Raw genomic sequence first — 24,527 nt, 5'->3', positions numbered from 1 at the left:
CCGTATTTGTTGAAAAATTTTCATGTCGTCGGCGAAAGAAAGGCGGGGTCCTTGTAATGTGAAATTGACGTCATTAAAGTAGAGGAGGAATATTACTGGACCGAGATGGCTTCCTTGTGGTATGCCGGATGTAGCGAAGAATGGTGCAGATAGACAGTCCTTAATGCTGATTTGGAGTTGCCTTCCATCGAGGTAGGAACGAAACCAGCGCAGAAGTTGTCCATGAATGTCGGATGTCGGAGTCAATAATTGATTTCCGTTTATTTTTAACCCTTTCATGTCCAACTTTTTTCTAGTGCATATAGGGTTTCAAAACTATTGTTCCTTGAAGACGATGGGGTAAAGGAGCACGTAAAGCCATTTTTCATAAAGATAGGTGCTTCCTCGCAGTGCTAGAAGCTGCTCGATTTTTACCTTCCAATGCTCAATATAATTCTTCTAGAATATTTACAATAGTCTAATTGTGTAGAAAACGTAGCCAAAGACAGTCTTAATTGATAAGTTTTATTAATTTTTAATAATATTGCTACATAACTAAAATATATGAAAAAAATCATTTTCCGTCGTCAACGTGAACTGGTCTTGGCAGCACTGCTCCATCAGAATACAATCAGACTAATTGCAATAACGTCAGTTCTAGAACAGATCGTTGTAACTGTTAATACTGAAATGAATGGCAATAGTCACATTTATTAGTACTTGTTTTTGTGAGCAAATCTTGCCTCAATCAAGAGTTATAGCTGTTTAAAAACGTTGTTGACCACAAACATGGGCATGAAGGGGTTAAAAAACACAAAGATTTTTTTACCGTTTTCATTTGTTTTGACACTTAATGTTGACATTTTATGCTTTTTTTAGACATTTCGCGTCATTTTTTTCTAATGTCAACATTTGCACTCTGATTTTTTCAACATTTGATCTGATTTTCATTTGATTTACACTGTATACACTATATACGCACATGAACCATCCTAAATCCCCACTCAATTGTCCTTCTCTACTAACTAAATCTATCATCCTTAATACCCATTAAGATTGTGTGGGTTCCCCGAATATTTTTAAATTGGTAATCAACTAACATTTCCTTCCCTCTAGCGATCGTAAGGACATGACCAGGTGTGCAATAAACTAAAAAAAAGGTATCAACTACCCATGATTAGTGCAGTTGTTTTTGGCCAAGCTTTGCTATTTGATCTGATTTGCGATTAAAGATCAATAAACGAAATTCCAGAATTTATCTTTTTAAGAAAGAACCATCGCTAGTACTTCAAAACTCATCTTATGGGTTGAATGTATACAAACGAATGCGAATCGTATTCAACTATTACTGTTGTCGTGCCAATTATATAATGTAAGTGTTCCCAGCGTCCATTACTGAAAATATCATTTTTTGGTACAATCTTATTAGATCACCCCACAAAGCTCCAGTAAATTATCCTGAGTCGAATGCCCTTCAGAAATTTTTTTAATCAAGTGGAATGTAATTCTGTTCTGATCCGGAGGAATAATTAAATACTCTACAACTTCGTAGAACATCGAACTGCTCTACCTCCTGTCGTTGTACAGAAAGGAGTGTTCTCTTTAAATTGCTTGGCTCACTACCGCCACCATGCAGGGAAACCCTGAAACTTTCCACTGAAAACTGCAGGTTCTTTTGTGCCTCTACAACTTTGTGGAACATTGTTACTTTCTAACTCTCGTCGTTTCAGAAATATGAATTTTTCCTAACTTCGCTCTACCCTAACACGAGGTTCACCTACGTGAAATAAACGGAGTATGCCCTTTGCGAATGTTAAGCAGCAGTATTCAAATTAAAACGAGCATAACTCGCTAGCGGTAGGTTGGACAGTTCTAAACGATATTTTTTTTCGAATTTCAACATGAGGTCTTATCCAAAAATATTTGTTGCGGCTAATTTTGGAAGGGGACACCATTTTGACATAAATTCATGGCAAAGTTCCTGTCTGCTTAGAAAAAAATGTGTGCCATAAAACCTTATAACACTAGTTATTTTTCTACTTTCCTACAAGAAAGAGATGTGCTTCGCCTAGCACTCTAAGACTCCCCGTACGACGATGTATTATTCTCATTTTTTTCAATATTCTCCCACAGCGACATTCCATTCTTCCGCTGCGACATTCCATTCGAGATACCGATATTCATAGTTGATATTCATCACTCTTGCAAACCGCATCTCGGCCTATCGGGCGCTTTGCGATAGTAAGGTTCAGCTCAATTGCAAACAAAGCATTCACGCAGTAGCACAAATTGCGCGCTTTTCGCTGCCAACTCTAGTGATTCGCGACAGCCAGAACGAACATCTTCACTCGGTGTAAAATCAAATGTGTAATCATCCTCACCGATTATTATTATTCTTTGTCGAACGTGGTTGCTACGATATACCGTGCGGTGCCGCTGCCACAATCTGACAGACGTCGGTCGTTCGATTCCGGACAAAGCCAACCTTCGGCCGTGTTTTATGGTTTCGTTGACAGCGAGTGCGCAAATGTGTGTATCTGAATTTTGATTGTTTTTGTTTATCAGCTGTTTGCGAATCGGAAGTTCACCGACCACCACCAGAGCAATATTACCAGCAGTGTGCGGCTTCTGAAGTGAAAAATGAACTGCCAAAGTGCATCGTCGCTATCTGCTCCATCCGGTCAGTGAACAGTAGTCGAGTCGAAAATACTCATCGCCTAAAAGTTAGAAGCTGCTCTGGAATTATCATCAGTGCAAAGAGAAGATATTTTTAATAAACCCTAAAGTGTAATAAATGTGATAAGGTTGGAAATTCGCCGATTCGAAATAAAATTGCTGCTGTCCGGTTCAGAGCCAGTCGTTTTGGCTTTGGCGGAACAGAAGGAGCAGAGCACGAGCCGTCGTTGCAGTTCTTGTTGTTCGGTGCATGCAGTGGATGAAACTCGTGGCGGATTTTCTACGGTGGATAAAATCAGTGCAGCAGTTCATCATGTCAAATTCGACCGGTTTGAGTAAGTACCTATTTGATATCAGTTTTTGGTCTCTTTAATATGACGGGGTTTAATGGGTTAAAGGCAAATATAGACAATTATGATTGATGTGTCTGCAAAAATCTTTATCTCAGGAACAAAGTTTTGCTGCGAAGATAATAAGCCTCATCCGTCAATTTTCTAGGGTATTGTGCATATACACTATTATCAATTTATTTAGAAAAATGAGTGGTTTCCCAAGCAACCAAAAGTTCGTATAAAGGAGCTGCACAAGCTTCTCGTTTTAAGTAAGCAGCTTTCAAGTTTTATTAAATCTTAATCAGCTTGAAAGTTCGCTAAGAATTTTTTATGAACTTTAAAGTGTGCCTTTTAAGTATTATCCGAACTTTTGCTTGCTTAGGTTCTGTTAAATTTAATAGTATGAATGTTTAAGCAATACTGTTATTTTGTTCTGTTAAATGTCATAGATAATATACATTCGTTTCAAAGTTGTCCAAAAAATAATGTGGACAGTTTCCTAATTGGATTAAAATAATCTACTAGTGAATGACGTACTTAAAAATATTGTATCCTACAACTAATTTAATTTTGAAATCTACGTAATGTAATGCTAGTTTTAGTCACAAAATGTTTAGTTTATTGATCGGCAAAGCATGTAATAGCTTTTAATTTATGTTTCGTTTCCTTCAAATTCACGCGGATGTTAATCATTTATTTATATCATCCAAAATTCATATAATTATAGTTCGAATTGGGTTTGCGTATCTGCTAAAGCACCCGCAGAAAGTGCTAATCATTAGCGCCTTCGCATGTTTTAGCGTCCAACGTAATCGGTAGCTTATGGCGATTGGCAACGTAGAATATGTGCCTATCATGATTTTTTTTTTCGTTCGTTACATGTGCTGTATCCACGGGTTGTATGATGAAATCAAAAAGATAAGACTATCGAGGCTCTTATAAAGGTCATAAAAGGAATGTAGATAGGCGTTTATCAGTCGTTGATCCAAATCCATCGAACGATTCGGAACCTACGCAGGCTGAAGCGATCTGGTGTTGCCATACGATCGGTATGTTATGTAATACTGATAAAATAGCTTGCGAATATTTTTTTCCGAAATTAGTATGTTAATCTTGATGGATTGCGCGACAATTTGTCTAGAAGTTTAACAGTACCCTTTTACAATCTCATGAAATTTTGTGCGCGTGGTGACTTTGTGTGATCAAAAAATTCACAAAGTATGCAACATTGCCTAAATGAATAAATAGATTATTTCATTTGCGCATGAACGCATAACGCCTAACTTGAAAAAGTTGGTTTTGAATGTTTCTTGTTCCACTCGTCAGTAACTGACACCAACTTGCTGCCATACTGAAACCAAAGATAGTAATTATATTGAGTGAATAAAAAAGTTGCAGGAAGCGCTCTTAGGTCAATTTCCATTCTGATTCTATTCTTCCTGATTTATGATCTGCAACAGTTCCACGTTTGTACGTAACTTATGAGTAAAAACTGATAGACACTTAAGTGATTGGTCGACAAAAAATGATTGAGCAGCAATCGGCATCCGATGGAAAGAAACGACCAAATCACAGCAGTTTGTCCTATTGCTAATGTGTACGATTTTTCTATCAACAAAGTAATGGACGAGTGTTAAATGCGATGCGTGTTATTGAGCCCGCGTCTTAGTAAATCCGATTTTCATCAGTTTTTGCCCTGCGATAATCACTAATGCGGAGGTGATTTTTGGGGTCTTCTTAATCTTCTGTCAAATTTCTGCTTCAACATTTTCTCCAAACTTTTTCTAGCGTACTCACTAGATACAAGTTCGTTAAGAATTACCAAGATACATTCATTTTTATGAAATATATATTTTCCAAGGAGCTTCTTTAGTCCACTAGCCCCTAGTCCCTGTAATAGAAACGCATTAGTACACGCAAAATTACAAACGCACGCTAGCATACGCAACATACAAACGCTCTCTTGATAAAAGGATAACATATAAACGCTCGAGTCCTTCGTGATAATACAAACCAGGTCTCCATCGCGATCATTCACGCTTACCTACACCCACGATCACGTAATCCTAGCATTTTAGCACTGACTAATTTATATCTCGAGCGTGAATCGTATTCGTCCGAGAGTACCCACTCTGAAAAAAAGTTTATATGCATTAAACAACAAACCACAGTGAGCCATAGTTGGAGGCTACAGTGAGATGGCTGAGTTCACTTTCTTCCTTCATCTAACCGGACACTCGAAATTAAACAGAATGCCGCCCTGCACAAACATTAAGAAACCCACACGAACTAGCGAACCGTTACGTGGTTGTATGAACGAGCTCAAACTCGCGAAAACATAAAATTAAACGCTTGTGCTCGTCGTGATAATAAAAAACTGCTCACGCATTGCATACCAGTGATCTCGCGTTCATGCAAAAGTTCCGGCAAGAAGTGAACATGTTAACATTTAGGAAAGAAAAAACGCGGTCTCAAATGCGATTATACCAATGATCGTTTCCACGCGATCATGAATCAGTTACGTCTGGAAACTCTACACTCGGTCCCAGTCGTCTAGGTCCATGCATTCAGTTGAACTATTCTCAAAATAAATAAATGACTCTCATTTACACCAGACAAGTTCCAGGGTGACATCACAGAGAACTCTAGTAATATGGATGAACTCAGTCTCTTCTAGCATCTCAACCGCACATTCAAAATTAAGCGCGAGGCTCGTGGTCTGCGCCAAAAATTGAAGAATCCACTCGAACATAGAAATGATCACACTGTTATACAATCGAATTTATACACGTGAATTATAATATAGTACATACATACTAGCTAGTGATGCGAGTTTTCATGTTCAAATGTCAACTTTTTGTTCAATCAAACAAACTCAACGATGATTCAAATTCAAATCTTTTCTCAATAATTCACTTTTAAGTTAGCAAGATTTTCATGACAAACCCGTATGTCTTCAAGGGTTTATGCGTAGAAAACACACTTTTTATGCGAATTGCGAACTTTGCGTGAAGCGAATTGATTAAAACTTTTGTACATTATAGTATATTATTTCAATAACATGCTGTAATTTTTCTATGCAAAAATATCGACAAGTGACTCGGTGACGAAGTTTTTTGTATAACGTCTCTGGAAAAACATGATTTGCGGTGATACCTGCCATTCCAAAACTACTGAACCGACTTCTTTCAAACTTTGCCTACACATTTTATGTGAAAATTACCTAACCCCTACGCTTTTTCCTTCACCAACCAAAGCTGTCATCTGCTCTGTAGTGGCCAGTTTAGGTTAAGTCTTCGAATGTATGATGCAACTAATAACTGCGAATTGAACATAGTAGGGCATACGTTGTTTCTCCTTCAAGTTCAAACAAACCTGTTGAAAATAAGCAGCTCTGACACTAGAACAAACGACATATAAACACCCACGCAATCCAATACGTTAATATACAAACGCTCGGATCCTTCGCGACCCTCCACGCACACCAACCCCCACGATCTCGCACACATGAAAACGCTCTAATATTTAAGGGTAGGTTCTCATTCAAAATTTTCAAAACAATTTTTCTCTTTGCATTTTTTGAAGAGGTATATGAGTCTACCACATTATGTTAAACGGGTTTTTCAATCCGCTTATCAAAAAAGTTTCTACAGGCCATTTTTAGAAGCGGCGTCCTGGTTGCCATGGGACGCCTTCGGCTCGAGACGGGCGCCTCAGGTAGAAACCTTTTGACGGCATTATGCACCTTCCCGGAATGCTTCGAGAATGTATTTCATGGCTGGATTTATAGAGGACTTATGGGCCTTTTTCATGTTTTGTGTTTTTTCATGCTTTACCCTAGCCCTAACTAATGATCAGCCAATACGCTGTGCACGCTAGCGTGGCCGACTGGCGGGTCGATGTGGATTGGCTTTTGCTGTGGGCCGTGTTTGTAAACATTGTTCCACAGTTTAATGGCAGTGTTGGTGGACACGGCTCACAGTGGGGGTCATTGTGTATCGATTTATCGGTCGACTTCGTCGTCGTGCACAGGCAATTAAAGATACATTTAAAAGTAGAAGTATTAGTGTTAGTATAGTAATAATTGTAATTTGTATTACTAGTGTACAACTTTTATGTATGCCTTTCTGTGTACGTGTTTGTCTAAATATTTGTGACAGCTGGGGTCAGGGAATGGATGCAGAGCTGGCGTATATGATAAAATAGTGGGTAATCCTTCCTAGGAATCGTTGGCAAGCATGGGAAAAATCGCATCGTGAACCGATCGTTCGCGCTTCGCAAGCAAACTTTCTTCAGTTGTGATGCATTCTGTTAGCTTCGAAAATGATACCTAGCAACCTGTCGTTACGGACCAATGCGATTCAAACCTATAACAACCAACGAAGAAGCACATCAGTTGTGTTTTAATTCTTTCCTTCCCCAACGCGGATGGCTTCGTTCGCGAAGCTCTTCTCGAGCGGTTCATTTTCATATTCGCACAATATAATTAATACTTGGAAAGCCATATAACATTTTAAAACTAGCTGATAATCAATGGTTTTAAAAATTTGCAACAATGCACTGCTAACAAATAGGCCGCAAGGAACTTCAGTAGATCAAATTGCTAGTAGTGTATCACAAAACTACCCATAACGCGATCTGTCAGCAAAAAATCCAGTGCAAAAATAGGTACTATTTTTTAATCATGCATGAAGAAACCTTTGTGAACTTCGCGAAGCTACGTGACAAACATTCACGAGCGAAGAATTGACGCTGCTCTTAAATTTTTTAAGCTTCACTTTTGATTCGAAGTTTGCCCATATAGTGACCTGCTCTGAAGTTATTAGACTTCTCCCTTCGTGCGTTGATTACGGTTAATTAGTGAGCACAAAATTTTGACTACTTTGTGATCCACAGTTAGCAACAGTCGCGCGAGTGAACGAATTTTCCCATGCCTGATCGTTGGTCGCTTCTTCCTGCGTTCAATTCGTGCATTCGATTCGACTCATTCGGGAAGATCGGATTAGATAAATTAAGGTATGATTGATTTACCAACGCAGGTAAATCCATTTTTAGTCAGCATAGCATGAGAAAATACTCAATTCAATTGTCGTTAATGAGAAATAAATTAGTCTGTTTTTGTTGTACTTCTATTAGTTGGCTTTTCCACTACTCATGTATACCAAAAATAATATCAGTCAATTTATACACTTCTAATTAATCATTTTTTTCTTTATTCGGCATGCTGTTTCCTTTTATTGCTACATCCTTAATTCATACTAATTCTCACCAACACAATAAATTGCATATTCTCTCATATACACTCACAATCTTTCCCATTCCAAACGTACAAACGCTCGTGGCCTTCGCGACAACACAAACCTGACCAACGCCCGCGATATCGCCAACATTCAAACACCCCAGTAATTGAGTGAACGTTTTATTTCTTTATTTCTTTATTAGTCTTATACACCAACAGGCATACCAAAGCCCCAATGGTGTTGGTCTTAATAATAAACTTATTACTAACATTCAAGTCATGTACACAAATAGTGGTCATACAATAATTCACAAAAACGGCAAAAAAGTCAAATGTGGTTAAAAGATTGATTAAAAAGTCTGGAAAATCGCTGACGTAGAGTTTGTCTAGACACGTTGAAATCCAAAGCTGAAGCAACCTGGTTGAAAATCCTTTGTAGACCAGTGATGGCTCCATGCGTACTATAATTAGTGCGTCTGAACGGTAATCGAAGCATAATGTTGTTGCGTAATGTTCGTGGTGCGACGTTTATATTAATTTGTTCTAATATAGCTGGGGCATCTATATGACCTTGCAAAGTGTCGGCGATGAACAAAGCTCTTGCTGTATTTCTTCGAACATAAAGGGGTTCCAGTTGAATCAGCTGACACCGGTTTTCATAGCTAGGTAATCGGACATGATCTCTCCACGGCAACCTACGGAGCGCGAAACATAAAAAGCGACGCTGTACGCTTTCAATTCTCTCAACGCCGTTATTGTAGTTTGGGCTCCACACTTCAGGGCAATATTCTAGGATTGATCGGGATAAAGCGCAGTACAGCGATTTGAGACAATAAACATCTGTAAAATTTTTGGCTATCCTGAAGAGCGCTCGAGACGCTTTACCGACTGCGTAGGAGACGTGTTGTTTGAACGTAAGTTGAGAATCCAGAATCACTCCCAGGTCCTTAACGTGACTGACGCGTTCGATTTCTGTTTCTAGAAGACGGTACTTGAAATAGATCAAATCCTTTTTCCGTGAAAACGATATTACCGAGCACTTCTTCGGGTTTACATACATGCAGTTCATGGTACACCAGTCAGCAAAGGCTTGAAGCTGCTGTTGGAGAAATCTGCAATCTTCAATTGTACGAATTATGCGAAAAATCTTGAGATCATCCGCGAAGGACAATCGGGGAGTCTGCAGAATTAGATGTACATCATTGAAGTATATCAGAAACATTAACGGTCTCAAGTGGCTCCCTCGAGGTATTCCTGACGTAGAAGTGAATATGGGGCCCTGGCAATCTCCTATGACAACCGCTATCTCTCGGTCTGTGAGGTAAGATCGAAACCACTGCAAAACACTACCATTTATTCCAAATGTCTCCATTTTTGCTCTTGTGATATCGTGGTTTAGCTTATCAAAAGCGGCGGATAAGTCGGTGTAAACGACGTCAGTTTGAGCGCGACGTTCCATACTCTCTGTTATCTAGGATGTTAAGCATAACTGGTTAGATGCAGTTGACCGCCCGGACGTGAAGCCATGTTGATCGTCACTTAGGTACTGCTTGCAGTGAGCCTGAAGAGGTTCCATAATCACCAGCTCGAACAACTTCGAGACAGCGCTCAATGAAGTTATCCCACGATAATTATTGACGTCTCGCTTATTGCCCTTTTTATGAACTGGGAACATGTTCGCTGATTTCCAGCAAGATGGAAAAATACCTCTAGTAATAGATGCTCTAAAGAAGCGGAGCAACCAAAACTTCGATGTGCCTTTTCAGTATCGCGGAGGGGAGCCCGTCGGGTCCCGGATTGAAAGATGACTTAAGTCGAGAGGAAGCTCTGATAATCATCGTTGCATTAAAATCGATAGCACCCAGAGTGTGACCACAAGTGGAGCTCTGCTAGCCGCGAGTTCGATTTGCTCAATAGTTAGTGCCTCATCTGTGAATACATTCGCGAATTTTACCGATAAAACATATGTCTCAAGATGTAGTAGCTGTGTTCCCATTGAAAGTCATAGACGACGGCAGTCCTGATTCCTTGCGCTGCTCGTTCACATATTTCCAGAAACGTTTAGGATGCGACTTGAGATTACGCTGAATATTTTGCTGATATCGATAGAAACAGTGTTGACTGGCTCGTTTGTACGCATGGTTGAGACTGACGTAATAGTCTCTGAGTGATATTGTGCGATACTTGGTAAACTTCAGCCGTCGCAGTGTATTCGTTTGCCATGGAGAGCCGGTTTGTCGATGGTGAACTTTCTTTGGAACATGCCTGTCAATAGCGTACACCAGAACGTTTGAAAAGGTTTGAACTGCGGTTTCGACATCTTCGGGGTCCAGAATATTTTCCCACCCGATATTGGAAAGAAGGTCTGCGATACTGCGATGATCAGCTTTACGGAAATTGTAGGAGACAGAAAGCGGTAATATATCGAAGTCATGCACCACAGAGCTATCAATCGTGGGGATCAGTGGAGGATGATGTGCCACTGGTTTTACTAGGGGAGAGGGAGCCGTCACTATTGATGTGGCGGAAACCTGGTCGCTGACAAAACAAAGATCGAGATGGCGGCTATTCTCATTGGCAATAGGATTGATTTGTACTAACGTGGCTGAGCTATAGCTATGAAGTAGCCTCACTGCACATGGATGGAGAACGGAATGGTCCGAATCCGGATAAAGAAATCCATTACGGGAAGATTTCCATGAAATGCTAGGAAGATTAAAATCTCCTAGTACCATGAGCCCCGATGACCAAGTGAACGTTTTAGTACTTACAAATTTAAAACACATTCTCAAGAGTGAACCTTCAAACGCCCGTGTTTGCGTGATCATTAATCGGTTACGTTCGGAAGTCTCTACTCTTGGCCCTAGCAGCCTAGGACCACGCTTTCAGTTGGACAACACATTCAATGATGACATAACCTGGATCTCAACCGTTATGGAAGAACTCACACTCTGCTAGCATCTGAGCCGCACCGCGAAAATTAAGTATCAGATTCACGGTCCGCGCAAGATCATGCAAGAACACTCGCGAATATGCGAATGGATACACGCGATCGAACACGCTAACATACTAACGCTCGAGCCCTTCGCGATGATTCACGTGAAGTGCCTATCTGAACCGTAGAATGAACATCACACTCGAAATCAGGGTCCGCTGCGATAGGCCTTTAGCAGCAATTAGTGGGTGACATTTACTGTTCCGACAGCACTTGTTGTTAGTGATTCTGAAGTGGAGCCCTTCCGACACTTCCATTAGGACACTTCTCGAAAAAATCCTAATTATAATCCTGTAAGCTCCCGTTTTCACGCGAAGTTGTCAATCATTTGGGACCACATAATACGCATATTGAAAGAAGGCCGAAAGTAGGTGCCGGAGCGTAAAACATTATAATTCACGAATGAAAAATGAATTTTGAGATAAATGTTCTGGATACGGTGCAAGTCCGTTTTACCACCGTTAATTTTTGTTGCCATAATCGGACCCATGCTGAAATATATGAAAAACTCATGGCTCCGTGAAGCTCTTCCATCAAGTTGTGTAAAAAAACAATACAATAAAAACGGAGAATTACTTTCTTGTCAACAACAGACCAAGGTGGAAAATGCTCTTATTGTACAATATCGTTACTTCTTGGTGATATATAAGATTGATTGTCTGCTTAAATTCTACCTTAATAAAGCTATGCAGCAATTAATTATGCCACCGCGGACATTCAAATCCTAAAATTGTATCATTCAACAACAGCCATCCGGTTGTCACACGAACTGTAGCGTGTGTATTGAACTTTCTGAGTGGGAAGAGTAATGACCAGTTTGCACTTGCCTGCAACCGGCTTGACACTGATCCATATTAACACGCGCCCGATAAGGATCAGGCGAGGAAAAGCTGTCTCAAATCCCAATCGGTAGCAATGTGTGCTATTTTTTCTACTTTTTGTTAAAGACTTCATTTTATACGATATCGGACACATACTACGTAACATACAATTACGTAGTATTCGATGTGATTCGTATTTTTCCTTTGCCCGCGTTGGGAGTGTCAACCTATTTCATCAACACTGTTATATTCAATGATAGCGACAAGCTCGTTGAGGATTAGTTTTCATGTCCATTCCTTCATGCTATACGAACATAAAAGAATAAATGCACGCACAAACTCTGACCTTGTTAGAGTTTGCTATCACGATTATTCGGTGTTGATAGTTGTGCTGTAATCTAGACAAAGTAATTAAAACAGTCATAAAGGATAATTGCTGTACTTACCGGGGGCAGTGATGGATAGAGACGGATTTTTATCTTTCACTGATACAGTGCCAGATTTACGATATGCACAGTTCAGTGACTTGCTAAAATGGTGAATGCATCAATGTTTTAAAAATACATTACGGACAATCACCTAAATCAGCACTTAATTGCGGACGTGGCCAACACGAATCAATTTGACTGTAGCTATAAGAACAACCAATTATGACCACAGTTCGCACTCACATCCCACAGTCCACGGCATAGGGTACTCTGTCCCCCTAAGTACTACCTAGTGCGTAATTAAACACACACAATATGCGAACATCACTCGGGTATGGGACTACTCTTACGGTTCGCACACCGGCTGTCGACAAAAGTGTCTCATGCTAACCGGTGGCAGTATTGTTTACTACGAGGACTGATTAGGTTGTAGCCTAGGAATGCGTATTTATAAATATTGTTTTCTAACGTGCGTGAACCAACCGAAGTGATTGACCGGGACTTTTCTCATTTCTGCGCAGTGTGGTGACGTTGGTGAGAAAAGGTTGCCGGCATTAAGCTGCGAAGGTGTAATAAAAGTGAGAGTGACACCGTCCGAAGCCGAAGATGAACGGTTTACCGAGAAGAATTGGTAATTTTTTCTGCTGCTAGTTTTGTAACAGTTTGTGGGAAAGTTCATTTTCTATGCACTTCACGTATGTTCGTAGTGTTCAACTGGGGAAGCTAATTCGCTTTCGTTCATTTCTGATACAAGCTAACACGTATGCGTGCTCAACATACATTGTCCGAGAATGGATTGCGTTATGCCACAAGTGTTTTCAAGCAGCAGTGCTTTATGAGGCAAATAAGCAAAACTAAGTGCGTCAAAATTGTTGAATAGGAGTATGACCCGGGTGGTGATTTATGGACGTTTGTGTGTCGTAGATCAGTTATATATTTTTAGCTTTCGTGTCGTCTCGCCGCCGCAGTGTCAAATGGAAAAACAGAGCTTCGAGGAAAATGAACGGTGGCCGTCTTGTTTTGCTTAATTATGACAGACGGTACTGTGGTTACATGGCCAAGTGCCGTTTGTGCCAGGAACGTGACTACAGGTCGAACTTCGATCAAGATCAATCAACATACAATTGCAATATACGACTGAAATTCTAGAAGCGAAAATTGTCCCGTGCCTGCTCAATTAGTAGTACTTCCATCAAATTCATTGAGCATCAAACAGGGCCTGTTGCTGGGGTAGAAATATGTGATTATATTGGGATTCTAATGTGTCTAATGATTAATACCAGAAATGTGGGAATTGGAATACTACCTCGCAAAACTTTGTCTTTTCAATGCCTCTAGCGAACTAAGGCTACCAGTAAAAATGTAGTAGTGATCTGGTTAAAAATCTAATTAATTGAATTGCATAATAAATTAGCCAACTGGTACGACTATTGGACAGGAGGTTGTATATCTTGTACAATTGTTCTTTATAATCCCATACTCCTTCTATTAGTCTCTATACCGCCAAATGTATTCCCAATGACCGTGGTTTTGCAACTATAGTATTGTGACAGGAGTAGAACTTATAGTTTCTAATGAAAATCTCTCGATGATTGAAGGATCAGCTGAAAGATTCTCCAAAATGTATTATTTGACAATTAGAACATAGATTAATTACGAAGACCTGTTCAAAAATTTTAAACACCTCAGGATCGTATTACTTGCATCTAATGAGAAATGTTTAGGGAACTTCAAAAACTTCAGTCAGAAGGTGATAAGCAAAGATGAACGAACTGGCGTTTCTTGCTTTAATGAAACAGATTCTGCCAGTGAAATCACATGACAACAGTGAATGGACCCATTATTTCTGCCTTCTTCGTAAGGAATCCTTACGGTACGGATTCTACTAGTCATTGTATTACCTTTGCTACAGTTTTTGGTTTATGTTTCATTGATTGTTATAGAATTGATTACGTAAAAGCCTCTGAATAATTCAGTGGATCAAGATGATTCGAATTTAAGATGTCCATTGAAGATATTTCCGCTAGACCAGCATGTATATGACAATCAATATTGTTGGACATATTATTCACGAATGCCCGGTGAAGAAAAAGGCGAGAGATAAGCATTAATCTGAATTGGTAAGTGGTTGCTTCCATGGGAATCATCTGTGATTGACTATGAAGAATTTAGTGCTAGGCGACGAGGACAAAGCGACAAATCAATTCTACTTTCTCTTACTGGTTGACAGGCAATACGTATAATCTTAATCGTGTTTATTGTAGGCAAATTATACTGGTCACAAAGTTTGTGAAGTGGATTTTATTCTCGCGTTATAATATTATTTTTGTTTAACTAAACCTTTTCATTTTTTTTTGTAAATGAAATTAGATCGTGGAAATTGACATATTTACCCTTAGGCCTCATGTGCATCAAACTCAGACATTAATTCGTTGATATTTTGAATATATTTTCCAGATGATTTCAAAACGATTTTTAGCTATTACCAAAGTTGTAATCAATTAAATTATACATCACAGATTCCCATTTTAGTGTGAAATATTCAAAGTACCATCTAGGGACAGAAATGTGAATTCGATCCATAGAAAACATTTGTTCCATTGCAAAAAATTTGAAAAAAGTTGCCCTGGACCCTCGATCGATTGTTTGGCTGTTGGTCGCAAATGAAATTTCAGAGGCTTAATTTTTTTTTTGATTAAAGGTGTTCTAATAAACACACCGTTCCAAGACGGTACACTCTTAATTTTTTCTGTCGAATCTCAGTCTTTTTCGCATCTTTTGCCAAAATCTCAACAGCTGAAATATCAGTAAACAATTTTTTTTACGGAGAACTCAGTAAAAGTCACATTTAATAGCTGAGACTCAGAAAATATTTCACTGAAAATCAGCAAACAAATTACACTTTACTGAGATATCAGTTTCTAAATTTGCTGACAACAGCTGTTGGAAAAATGCCGAGCTGAGCTGAGTGTATACCGTGTGTATTGAATTCGCTTTATATTAATCTAGGTTTTGACAAGATTGGCATTTTGGCGTTTTTAGAGTACCTCCAGGTTACCCATGGTTGCCAGATATAGTTTTCCAAAGTTTTGTTTTTTTTTTGATAGCTATTAAAATTCCTCCATGACCGTCTCGACGGTTTTTTTGAATCACGTAAAAATGGAAAATAAAATTAAAAGTTTGTGTACAAGACACGACCACGGTTACATTGATAATGCAGCAATTGTAGCGAATATCATGCGTGAATTTTGCAGAGATTCTTTGTTTTCACCATCACAGAAAAAAGATCATTCGACCTGGAACACATGTGAAACAATGTGGCAAAACCAGAGGACGGCATAGCGTAGTTGGTAATTCGATTGCCTTGGACGCAGCTCACCTGGGTTCGATTCACGACCCCGCACATAGGGTTAGAGATTTTTCAAAAAGAGATTTCTTTAACCCGAGATGAGGCGAATGACCTTAGGGTTAAAACCACTATAATCATAAAATGTGAAATGTACAGTGAAACGCAACAAATGAATGAAATCAATTTACTAAATCAGTTCGTTTTCCATTATATATTCATACTAATAAGGGCGGTTTTCTGATAACTGTGTCTTGTGATTCGGGTCGAGAATCCTCTGAAACTATTCGAACTTTGGCAAGACTCATACGCATGGTATAAACCAGAAATTCGCCATTTCGGTTCTGTTGAGCCATCGTCGCTTGGAACAACAAAATCCTTCACGATTCAAGCGATGAAATGTGTAGGACGCTTATGAGTGCCGAGATGATGCCTGTATAAGGAAAAGTCCTGCGTAAATTTGTGAAAATTGTATAGAGGAACCTGGCGCTATTTGGACTTGCCTAAGCAAATCACCCTTTTAGGTGGATAGATGTGAAATAATTTATCGACCAAAGGTCGTAGTTGTTAGTTTGAAACCTAAGCTTCATTTTGGTGCCATAAAAGCGCATTTGAACTACTACATGGCAGCGCTAGGCGACGATTTGCAAAACTACGTTTTTCTATCCTTTTACAATGTAGAATTAATTCAGACCTTTAGAATATAGGGGTAATTCCTGGTAACAATTGTTTGCCTATGAAATATTTATGTGAGATACTCCTTAAGAAGCAAAAAAATAAATTGCGTTGCAAAACCTTAATCTGGTTAGTCTCAGCTGTCGATTGGCGAATCATGTATTTTCTTTGCTGTGACGTGCATACGGTTGCGTAGTCGCAAGCCGCTGAACGGTGGTTGATGGGCTAGGGGGTCCGAATAGCCCCGTACGCGTATTTCGCACAAAAGTGGCGAGCGTCTTGAAAATATCTGTGTTTTCAACCAAATAAAAAACATTCCCGTTATTTTTTCACTTTTTATTGTTGCTTTAATCACAGTTTTACCATTATAGTGATTTTTGTTTTGAGGATGGCAAAAAAAATGAAACACGTTGTAGGGTAAAGTACCTATTTTCACCATACTAAGCGGGGTGCCTCATTAATTCATCAATTTCTCGGCCTACAATCAATGGAATGCGTAAAAATTGACATCAACAGCTTTGCTTCGTTGTTAAGAACCAATATAATAACACAAATGCGCTGAAAACAGTGTAATTCTCGTGTTTGAGCGCATCGAAAACTCGAAGCGAGTGCCCCTATTGTTGCGCTACCATTTGACTCAATGCGTTGAACAAAGATGGCAGACACTGCTCTAACCAACGGCTTCAAATGGGTAGGGTGATAATAGAAACATAGCGAAAATGTGCTCATCACCCTATCTCCTTTCCAAAAAAAAGCTTTTCGGATTTTTCAGTAGTATACTATTAAAATACACACATCAATTTGATTTTTTTCTGGCAATTGTTTGAATTTATTGATGGTCGAATCATGAAACTCCATCAACAATTAACAAAACGTAAACGTGATTTTTCAATAGTGTAGAATTGACATAAATTTTTAAGTTGTACTTTTCTGAATCGATCAGTATCTACACGACGCAAATCTATCAACAATTAACAGCGCTACAGTCGTTTTAAATTATGCCATATTTTCGTGACGCAGATCGAATTTAAATTTTGGTTTTACACCCAACCTCAAATCCAAATAGTCGAGTAAAGTAATGATAAATAATTATTTTCTCTGACAACACCATGCGCGAACATTTTGGAAAACACTGAGATCTCAGCCCATGTAAAGTATAAAGCCTATTTTGACCCTATTAGGGAGGGTGCCGAACTATTTCATTAGTAAGTAAGACCGAGTAAGTCTACAAAAGATGGCATGCGTATAAATTGCCATTAACATCGCTGCTTCGTTGTTAAAGGCGTAAACACAATAGGCTTCGTTGCGGCAAATGCGACAAGGACTAAAGTCGCTGCCTTACCCGCATTTCCAAACCGCAAAAGACGAAAGTACAGCAAACCTGCGCGGCATGCAAACGCGGCAAACATTTAATCAGCAAATAACTTTGAATTCAATGCGATGACACATATATTTTTACATCAATTCAATTCAAAGCTATTGGTTAAATTACTGAATTTCTACGAACTTCTATGAATTCTATGAAGCATTTTAAATGCATTTCACAAAACTGTCTTCCATTAATTGTGTTATATTCGCAATAGATTAATGTATAGTAATATATAACCTAGGCTCCCCTAGGAAATTAAGTTGAACTACACTTATTCAGCCAATAACCTTGCATGTACAGCGATGACATTCAAGGCTATTGGCTAAATTTGTGTAATTCAACTTTATTTCCCTCCTCTAGGTTGATGGGTTTGACGGTATTGCAAAGATCATCAAGCATATTTCGTTCATCAATTTTAAAGAACCTTTTACAGACAATTACTTTAAGTTGATTATTGCATTAAGAGCTGCAAATTTTCAACAGGTTGTTTTGATCTTGAAGGAGGAACCTCAAATCATTCCCTACTATGTTCAATTCGCTGCTGTTGGTTTACATCATTCATTCAAACAGCTGATCTGCTCAATCATTTTCCATTCATTTTCAATTTCATTGACGCTGTGAATATCTCTCTACTGGGGTATTGACTAGGTTTTTCAAGCAAAACTACTCTGAGCATTCTTCTTACTGTTCATGTAAGTTTGAAAACGCAAAACATGTCAACATTTAACCTAAAATAGCCTCTACATAGCAGATGACAGCTTTGGTCTGTGAATGAAAAAACATCAATTTGAAATGAAGACGTACGATTCAGTTATGAAAACCTCGCCAACTTGAAAGTGAATGATTGGCTTTGAATTTGAATTATGGTTGGGTTTGATTGAACTAAAAGTTAGCATTTGAAAATGAAAATTTGCACCAGTGATTGCATTACGCCTCGATGGTGGAGCATCGAGGAGACCGAGAATGCTTATGGGCATTTTTTATGTTGTGTTTTTTCATACACCAGCCCAGAATAAGAATTGACCACTAAAGAAGAAATGTAAAAGTAGAAACCTATTAGTGTCAGGGATGTAATGCACCTCCGAGCAAATAAAGAGCAGAATAAAAACGCTTTTTGCACTTGTCATGCGAACATCTGCTCTTCTCTTTCACAATAATTTCTTCACTCCGATGTGTGTTGCTCCCATCTGTGCATTCTACTCCATGGCTGCACACCTCAAAGAGTAGAAATAAAGAGGCTCTTTAGTGTGAATCTTGGTCCGACGCACACGGAAGCAGAGAAAGCAACCAAAAATCATTTTACAAACGTTCTTTTGATCAATCTTTATCTGAATAGTAGTTTGTTTCGCCTTCCTACCTGTTTGCCAGTGAGGGGGCACAAAAAACGTGGTTTTTCAAGGTGACTCTTTGTGCGAAATTATGCAGCTTTTGATGCACATATTTTTCTTTTTTTCGTTTCAAGTTTCTCTTTGTGCGGTCGTTCTGAAAATCGCAGTGTTTTTGTGCTACTCTATTTTTCTTTTTTTTATTTTAACCCATTATAAGGCGTTGGCAACTATATTGCCACCTTTTCGTTTCGTTCATAACGCAGTAATATGAAGTGAGAAGTGTTCAAATTTTATGAAATCTACTTGTTAGGAGTCTGGCAACTATTCTTATTACTGTTTATTGAGAAGCAGTGAAAAGTGAATCGCTCATGTCCGGAAGTCTCTACCCTCGCAGGCTAGACTCATGCCTTTAGTTGTACCAATCAAAAAATGACGCTCATATTCATTAGACAACACGTTCCCTGGCCAGGAACTCTAGTGAAATGGGAGAACTCTCCCTTCTAGCATCTGAACATACATTAAAAATTAAGTATCAGATTCACGGTCTGCGCGCGATCATTCAAGAACACATGAATATAGGAATGGCCACTAGACCAGCAACAATTTTGACTTTTTTTGGAACACTGCTAATTGAAATAGTAATTGGATGCACAAATCATAGGCAAAATATGAGCTGTTTCCGATAGCTCTAGTTTACCCACAAGAGGTGTCAAGTTTCTATTGTAATATATATGGAAACACGGAAATTAAAACTTAAAATCAAATAAAAAAATCCACAGTAGATCTGCATACCTCAAAACTTATGACCACATAGCTTATTTTATAACGAAGAGCTTTGTTGAAGGGTGCATACCCAAGTAGCAGGTCTAGTTTTATCGCACACTACAAGTGCAATCTAAGTTTTATGGAGGGCATCAAGAGTGCCATAAAACCTGAATTGTTAATAGGGTATTGATTGGAGATTCACCGACAGAATTATTTAACTTTGAAGACCAACCGATTTTTTTGAAATTTTCTATTCTAAACAAGTGCGAGAAAGAGAGGCAACACATAACTTTATATGAGAATATCTTATTACTGCATAATCGGATCAATTTGCAGTCTCCGGCAATGTTGATCCTTACACCTTAAGCTATATACCTGAAGAATGCGGGATACACAAGATGATATTGGCATTTTTTACTGAATTTATTGTTTCTTTTACCTATTTTTCATATATTTTCGCCTACAAACTTGAAAACTCTTCTGAGTGAGCTAGAGTTTTCGAAAAAAGCTCATATTTGACAAATGGTAGGTGAAGCCTATTACCGTTCGATTTAACAGTGTTCCGAAAAAAAGTCAAACTTGTTGGCGGTCTAATGGCCACACAGTTATAGAACAATAATGTATACATGCTAAGTTACATACACGTTAGCACACGCAACAAAAACGTTAACGTACAAATGCCCGAGCCCTGCGCGATCAATCACGCACGCCCGCAAATAGGATAACACCCCTAACAACTAATTGAACGTTTTAGCAGTTATAAATTCACAAACGCGGTCTCAGGAGTGAACCTACAAATGTCCTTGTCCGCGCGATAATGAATCGGTTACGTCCGGATGTCCCTATCCTCGACCCTAGTAGCACAGATCCAATAACTTCAGATGGAGAAAACACAAAATGATGCCCGATAAACGAGTTCGAATATTACCCCACATTAACTTCTTTCAAAATTCTTCCATTTACTTGTTTAACAGAAGTCTGACCGAAAGTCCCTTATATATTATTAAACAAACCCCAGAAAAAATTGGAATCGAGACGGTTCAATATGTTGACACAGAGAAACACAAAAATTGCCATTTTACAAAAAATTGAATGACTCGCAAATTTCATCGGACTCAAACTAACAAGTGCTTATTTTCATTGGTTATTAGCAGGCTAAAATTTCCCAAAAAATATAATTTTTAGGATTGCTTTATCTTGCCGAAAATATTGATCACACACTCATTTTTCTTCAAAAAATGACGAAAAATTAAGAAAAAGTTCAATATATTCGTAAATGACGTCAGAACCAGTAGTGGCTTTAAAACAAAATGTTCTAACGATCAAAAGTGCATTCAATTACCTTTAATTGAACATAAGACTTTTAAATTTAAAGGTAAAATTCATTTTTTCACTGTAACTCGAAAACTGTTCTACTGTAATTTTTTTGGACTTAATTTTCGGATTCAGCACGCAATTTTACATTAGAAACCATTTTCGAATATTGAAGTTCAGATTTTTATTTTTATTTTGTAAACTAGTGTAATTTATAGCTAGTAATGGCATCATCATTCATCACATTATTTGTCGTGCACATATTGAAATCACCTAGTATTGATCTGTGTAGGTTATGGCAAGATAGATATAGAAAAGCTATCAAAACTTCATCATGCTCTCGTCGCTCTTTTCGAATCACCTTAAAAATAGCAAACGAAAATATAATACGTCGAAAAGACACGTTCCAGAAAGCAAATTCGCACTTGTGCCGGGTAAAAGCACACGATTGTGTTATTATCTATCGATGGAAATATAAAAGCGAATGAGTGGCGAATTCTACCTGCACATAACTGTACGCGGGATTTGATTACTGAGGAATTCCACGAAGATCCGTCCGAAAATCTTTAAAATCGTGACCGACCATCTTAGATTCCAATGAAACTTTACACGTTTCACCGTCATGCAAGACTAAATATTTTCCACAGGTAATAAGATTATTTTGACTCAAGAGCAACTTTTCAAAAGGGCGTAAACGTTTTTACGTGTAAGAATTTCAAATTTTTTTTGTTCGATTACTGTATTTTATACAGCAAAACTAACTGAGAACGAGTTACAGGGAATGAATACTTCTGTCTGAAAAAAATATACACTGAAAAAAAAATATTTTATCATTTTTCAAAAAAAAACAAAAATTAATGATAAAAATTTAAATTGTGAAAAAAACCCATTTTTTTTAATTTTTTATATTTTGTTATCAAAAACCTAAAGAGAAAAGAAACTTGGTTGCTTTCATGTAACTTTCAAATGGTTTACAATATCGCCTTGATGTCAAAGAGAAAGTTGCGCGAAAGTTTACGGGCCTTTTGAAAAACCTACTATTGTTGATGGAGAAACGCTACTAACTTATGAAAAGGTCGTAATAAAACAAAATAATTGTGTTGTTAAAACAAAAGTTAAAATATCTCGAGAACTACTACATTTTAGAAAAAAAAATTTAAGAGCATTTCGATTTAAAATGGCGTTTAGAATCACATTCAAAAAGAAAATTGTATTTTTGACTGCAAATAGTAAGAATTATAAAAAAATGTCAATAGTTGTTGTTAGGAAAACTTTTTTATTGAAAGCTTCTCCATGATCCAAATACACGAAAAAGGTTGCTTTTACGTCTTTAAAACGATAAACATTAAATTTTTGACATTTTTTGATGGGGTAACGCTAATAACTTTTAAAAAGAGCATAATTACACGAATTAATTGTTTTTGAAGTAGCAAAACTTCAAATATCTCGAAAACTATCGCATTTTGGAAGATTTTTGTTAAATGCATTTTGATTTTAAATGGTGCTTAGAATTATATTCTGTAATAAAATTACAATTTTGTATGTCAATTAGTATGAAATTTAAAAACATGTACGAAGTTGTTAGAAAAACTTTTTTACCGATTTTTTCTCCATCATGCAATCACAATCAAAATGTTTCTTTTCTCTTTAGGTTTTTGGTAACAAAATATAAAAAATTTAAAAAAATGGGTTTTTTCGCAATTTAAATTTTTATCATAAATTTTTGTTTTTTTTTTTTTTAAATGACACAACATTTTTTTCAGTGTATATTTTTTTCGGACAGAAGTATTCATTCCCTGTAACATGTTCTCAGATAGTTTTGCTGTATAAAATACAGTAATCGAACAAAAAAAAATTGAAATTCATGCACGTAGAAACGTTTACGCCCTTTTGACAAAATACTCTTGTATCAAAATATTCCAATTGCCAGAGAATATCATGGAGATTCATACAGCGAACACACCTGCAAAGTTTCGTTCGAATCGACGATGGTCATATTTTGCGGTCGGCCGGTTTCTCATGGAATCCCTCTACTGCAAGAACATTTGGGAATCGATAAGCCCTTGCAAACAGTTTCCACGGCGAAATATCTTCGAATAGAATCTTATCCGAAGAGAAATCAATGCAAAATATCATTCTCTTCTAAAAATAAATTAAAGACTAGCGAATACAAAAAATCGAAAGCATTTCCTTTCCGTGTCAGCCATAACAGTAGTCTAACTGCAGGCGATACAATGCGAAGCTTTGCGAACGCTCCCCGTTTACCACAGCACATTCCATTAAGTTATCTCTCTCTCTTTATTTCTTCCACAGTTGACGATCTCGACGAATGCCTTGGGTACGTCGGCGGGCCTGGGGGCGCCCTGGCGCTGACCGGTGTGGCTGCTGCGACCGCCTACTACTACGCTACCAGACCAGTACCCGAGAAACCACTAGTGCCTCTAGATAATCAGTGTCCAATCGAGGATGTAAGTACATATGCTATACTTATTCAGTACACTGTCGTCACTAGTAGGTAGTCGCCTGACTGACAGACGGATTGCTTTTCATTTTTCTTTCTTCTGTCCGTGGTCGAATCACATGAGATGATGGCGGGGTGGTTGGGAAAATTCAACCGACAACGGCAAGCTCGCGCCAGTTTAAACTCGTGTCGTGTTGTCGTCAGATGAGCTGCCTTGTTTTTTTCGAAGACGTTACCCATGCTCATTACCGCCTGGGAATGTCGTTTCTATTATAGAGATGATGACGGTACTGGTTTGGGACGAGGATGATGATGCATTTGAATTTTATGATGTAATGCATGTGAAATTATTGGTCATGTGACTACGGATGCAATGATAACACATTCACTAATCCTTGAATACGCCAAGCCATATCGCGAAAACTGTAAAAACGTTATTTAGCTGATGTGTAGGATTATGAAATAAGCAGACTACGAACGAGACAAAAATAGTACAAATGCAGAACATCAACATCCAACCGGGTGTCCTCATTGGCACTGATCGTAAACATGATGGTGCGCATTTCGCAAATCTCCGGTGCTTTTTTGCGATTCGCAATAAACGTTTTCAAAAAGTTGAGCTCCGCTATTGATTAGCGTGTTATTTTTATGAATTTATGATGAAAGCGGTAGGATCGTAAATCAGTTGCCTTTTAATGGAGGCGCATGATGATTCGCGTGGTTTAATTTTAATAGTCGGTAATAATAGATCGGGAGGTTTACCACTATCCAGATTGTTTACCGTTTGAAATGGTGTCAC

At 38.2% G+C, this 24,527-nt stretch overlaps 1 protein-coding gene across 11 annotated transcripts in view; it reads left to right on the top strand.

Moving 5' to 3' along the window:
* LOC131693268 (long-chain-fatty-acid--CoA ligase 6) overlaps positions 1–24,527 on the top strand; it is a 95,543-nt gene that overhangs the window by 27,056 nt on the left and 43,960 nt on the right. For 9 of the 11 annotated variants that reach the window (XM_058980972.1, XM_058980976.1, XM_058980969.1 and 6 more), the window contains exons 2-3: positions 2,545–2,990; positions 23,581–23,735. In XM_058980972.1, coding sequence (XP_058836955.1) covers positions 2,906–2,990; positions 23,581–23,735 — 240 coding nt within the window. In that variant the 5' untranslated portion in view covers positions 2,545–2,905. Of the gene's footprint in view, positions 1–2,544; positions 2,991–12,905; positions 13,102–23,580; positions 23,736–24,527 lie in introns of those variants that run through there. The other 2 variants (XM_058980977.1, XM_058980978.1) reach the window with 2 other exon arrangements.

Source organism: Topomyia yanbarensis, chromosome 3 (assembly GCF_030247195.1).
Source record: "Topomyia yanbarensis strain Yona2022 chromosome 3, ASM3024719v1, whole genome shotgun sequence".
Classification (NCBI taxonomy): Eukaryota; Metazoa; Arthropoda; class Insecta; order Diptera; family Culicidae; genus Topomyia; species Topomyia yanbarensis.
The sequence above is the reverse complement of the archived record's forward strand: the minus strand, read 5'-3'. Positions and strand labels throughout refer to the sequence as shown.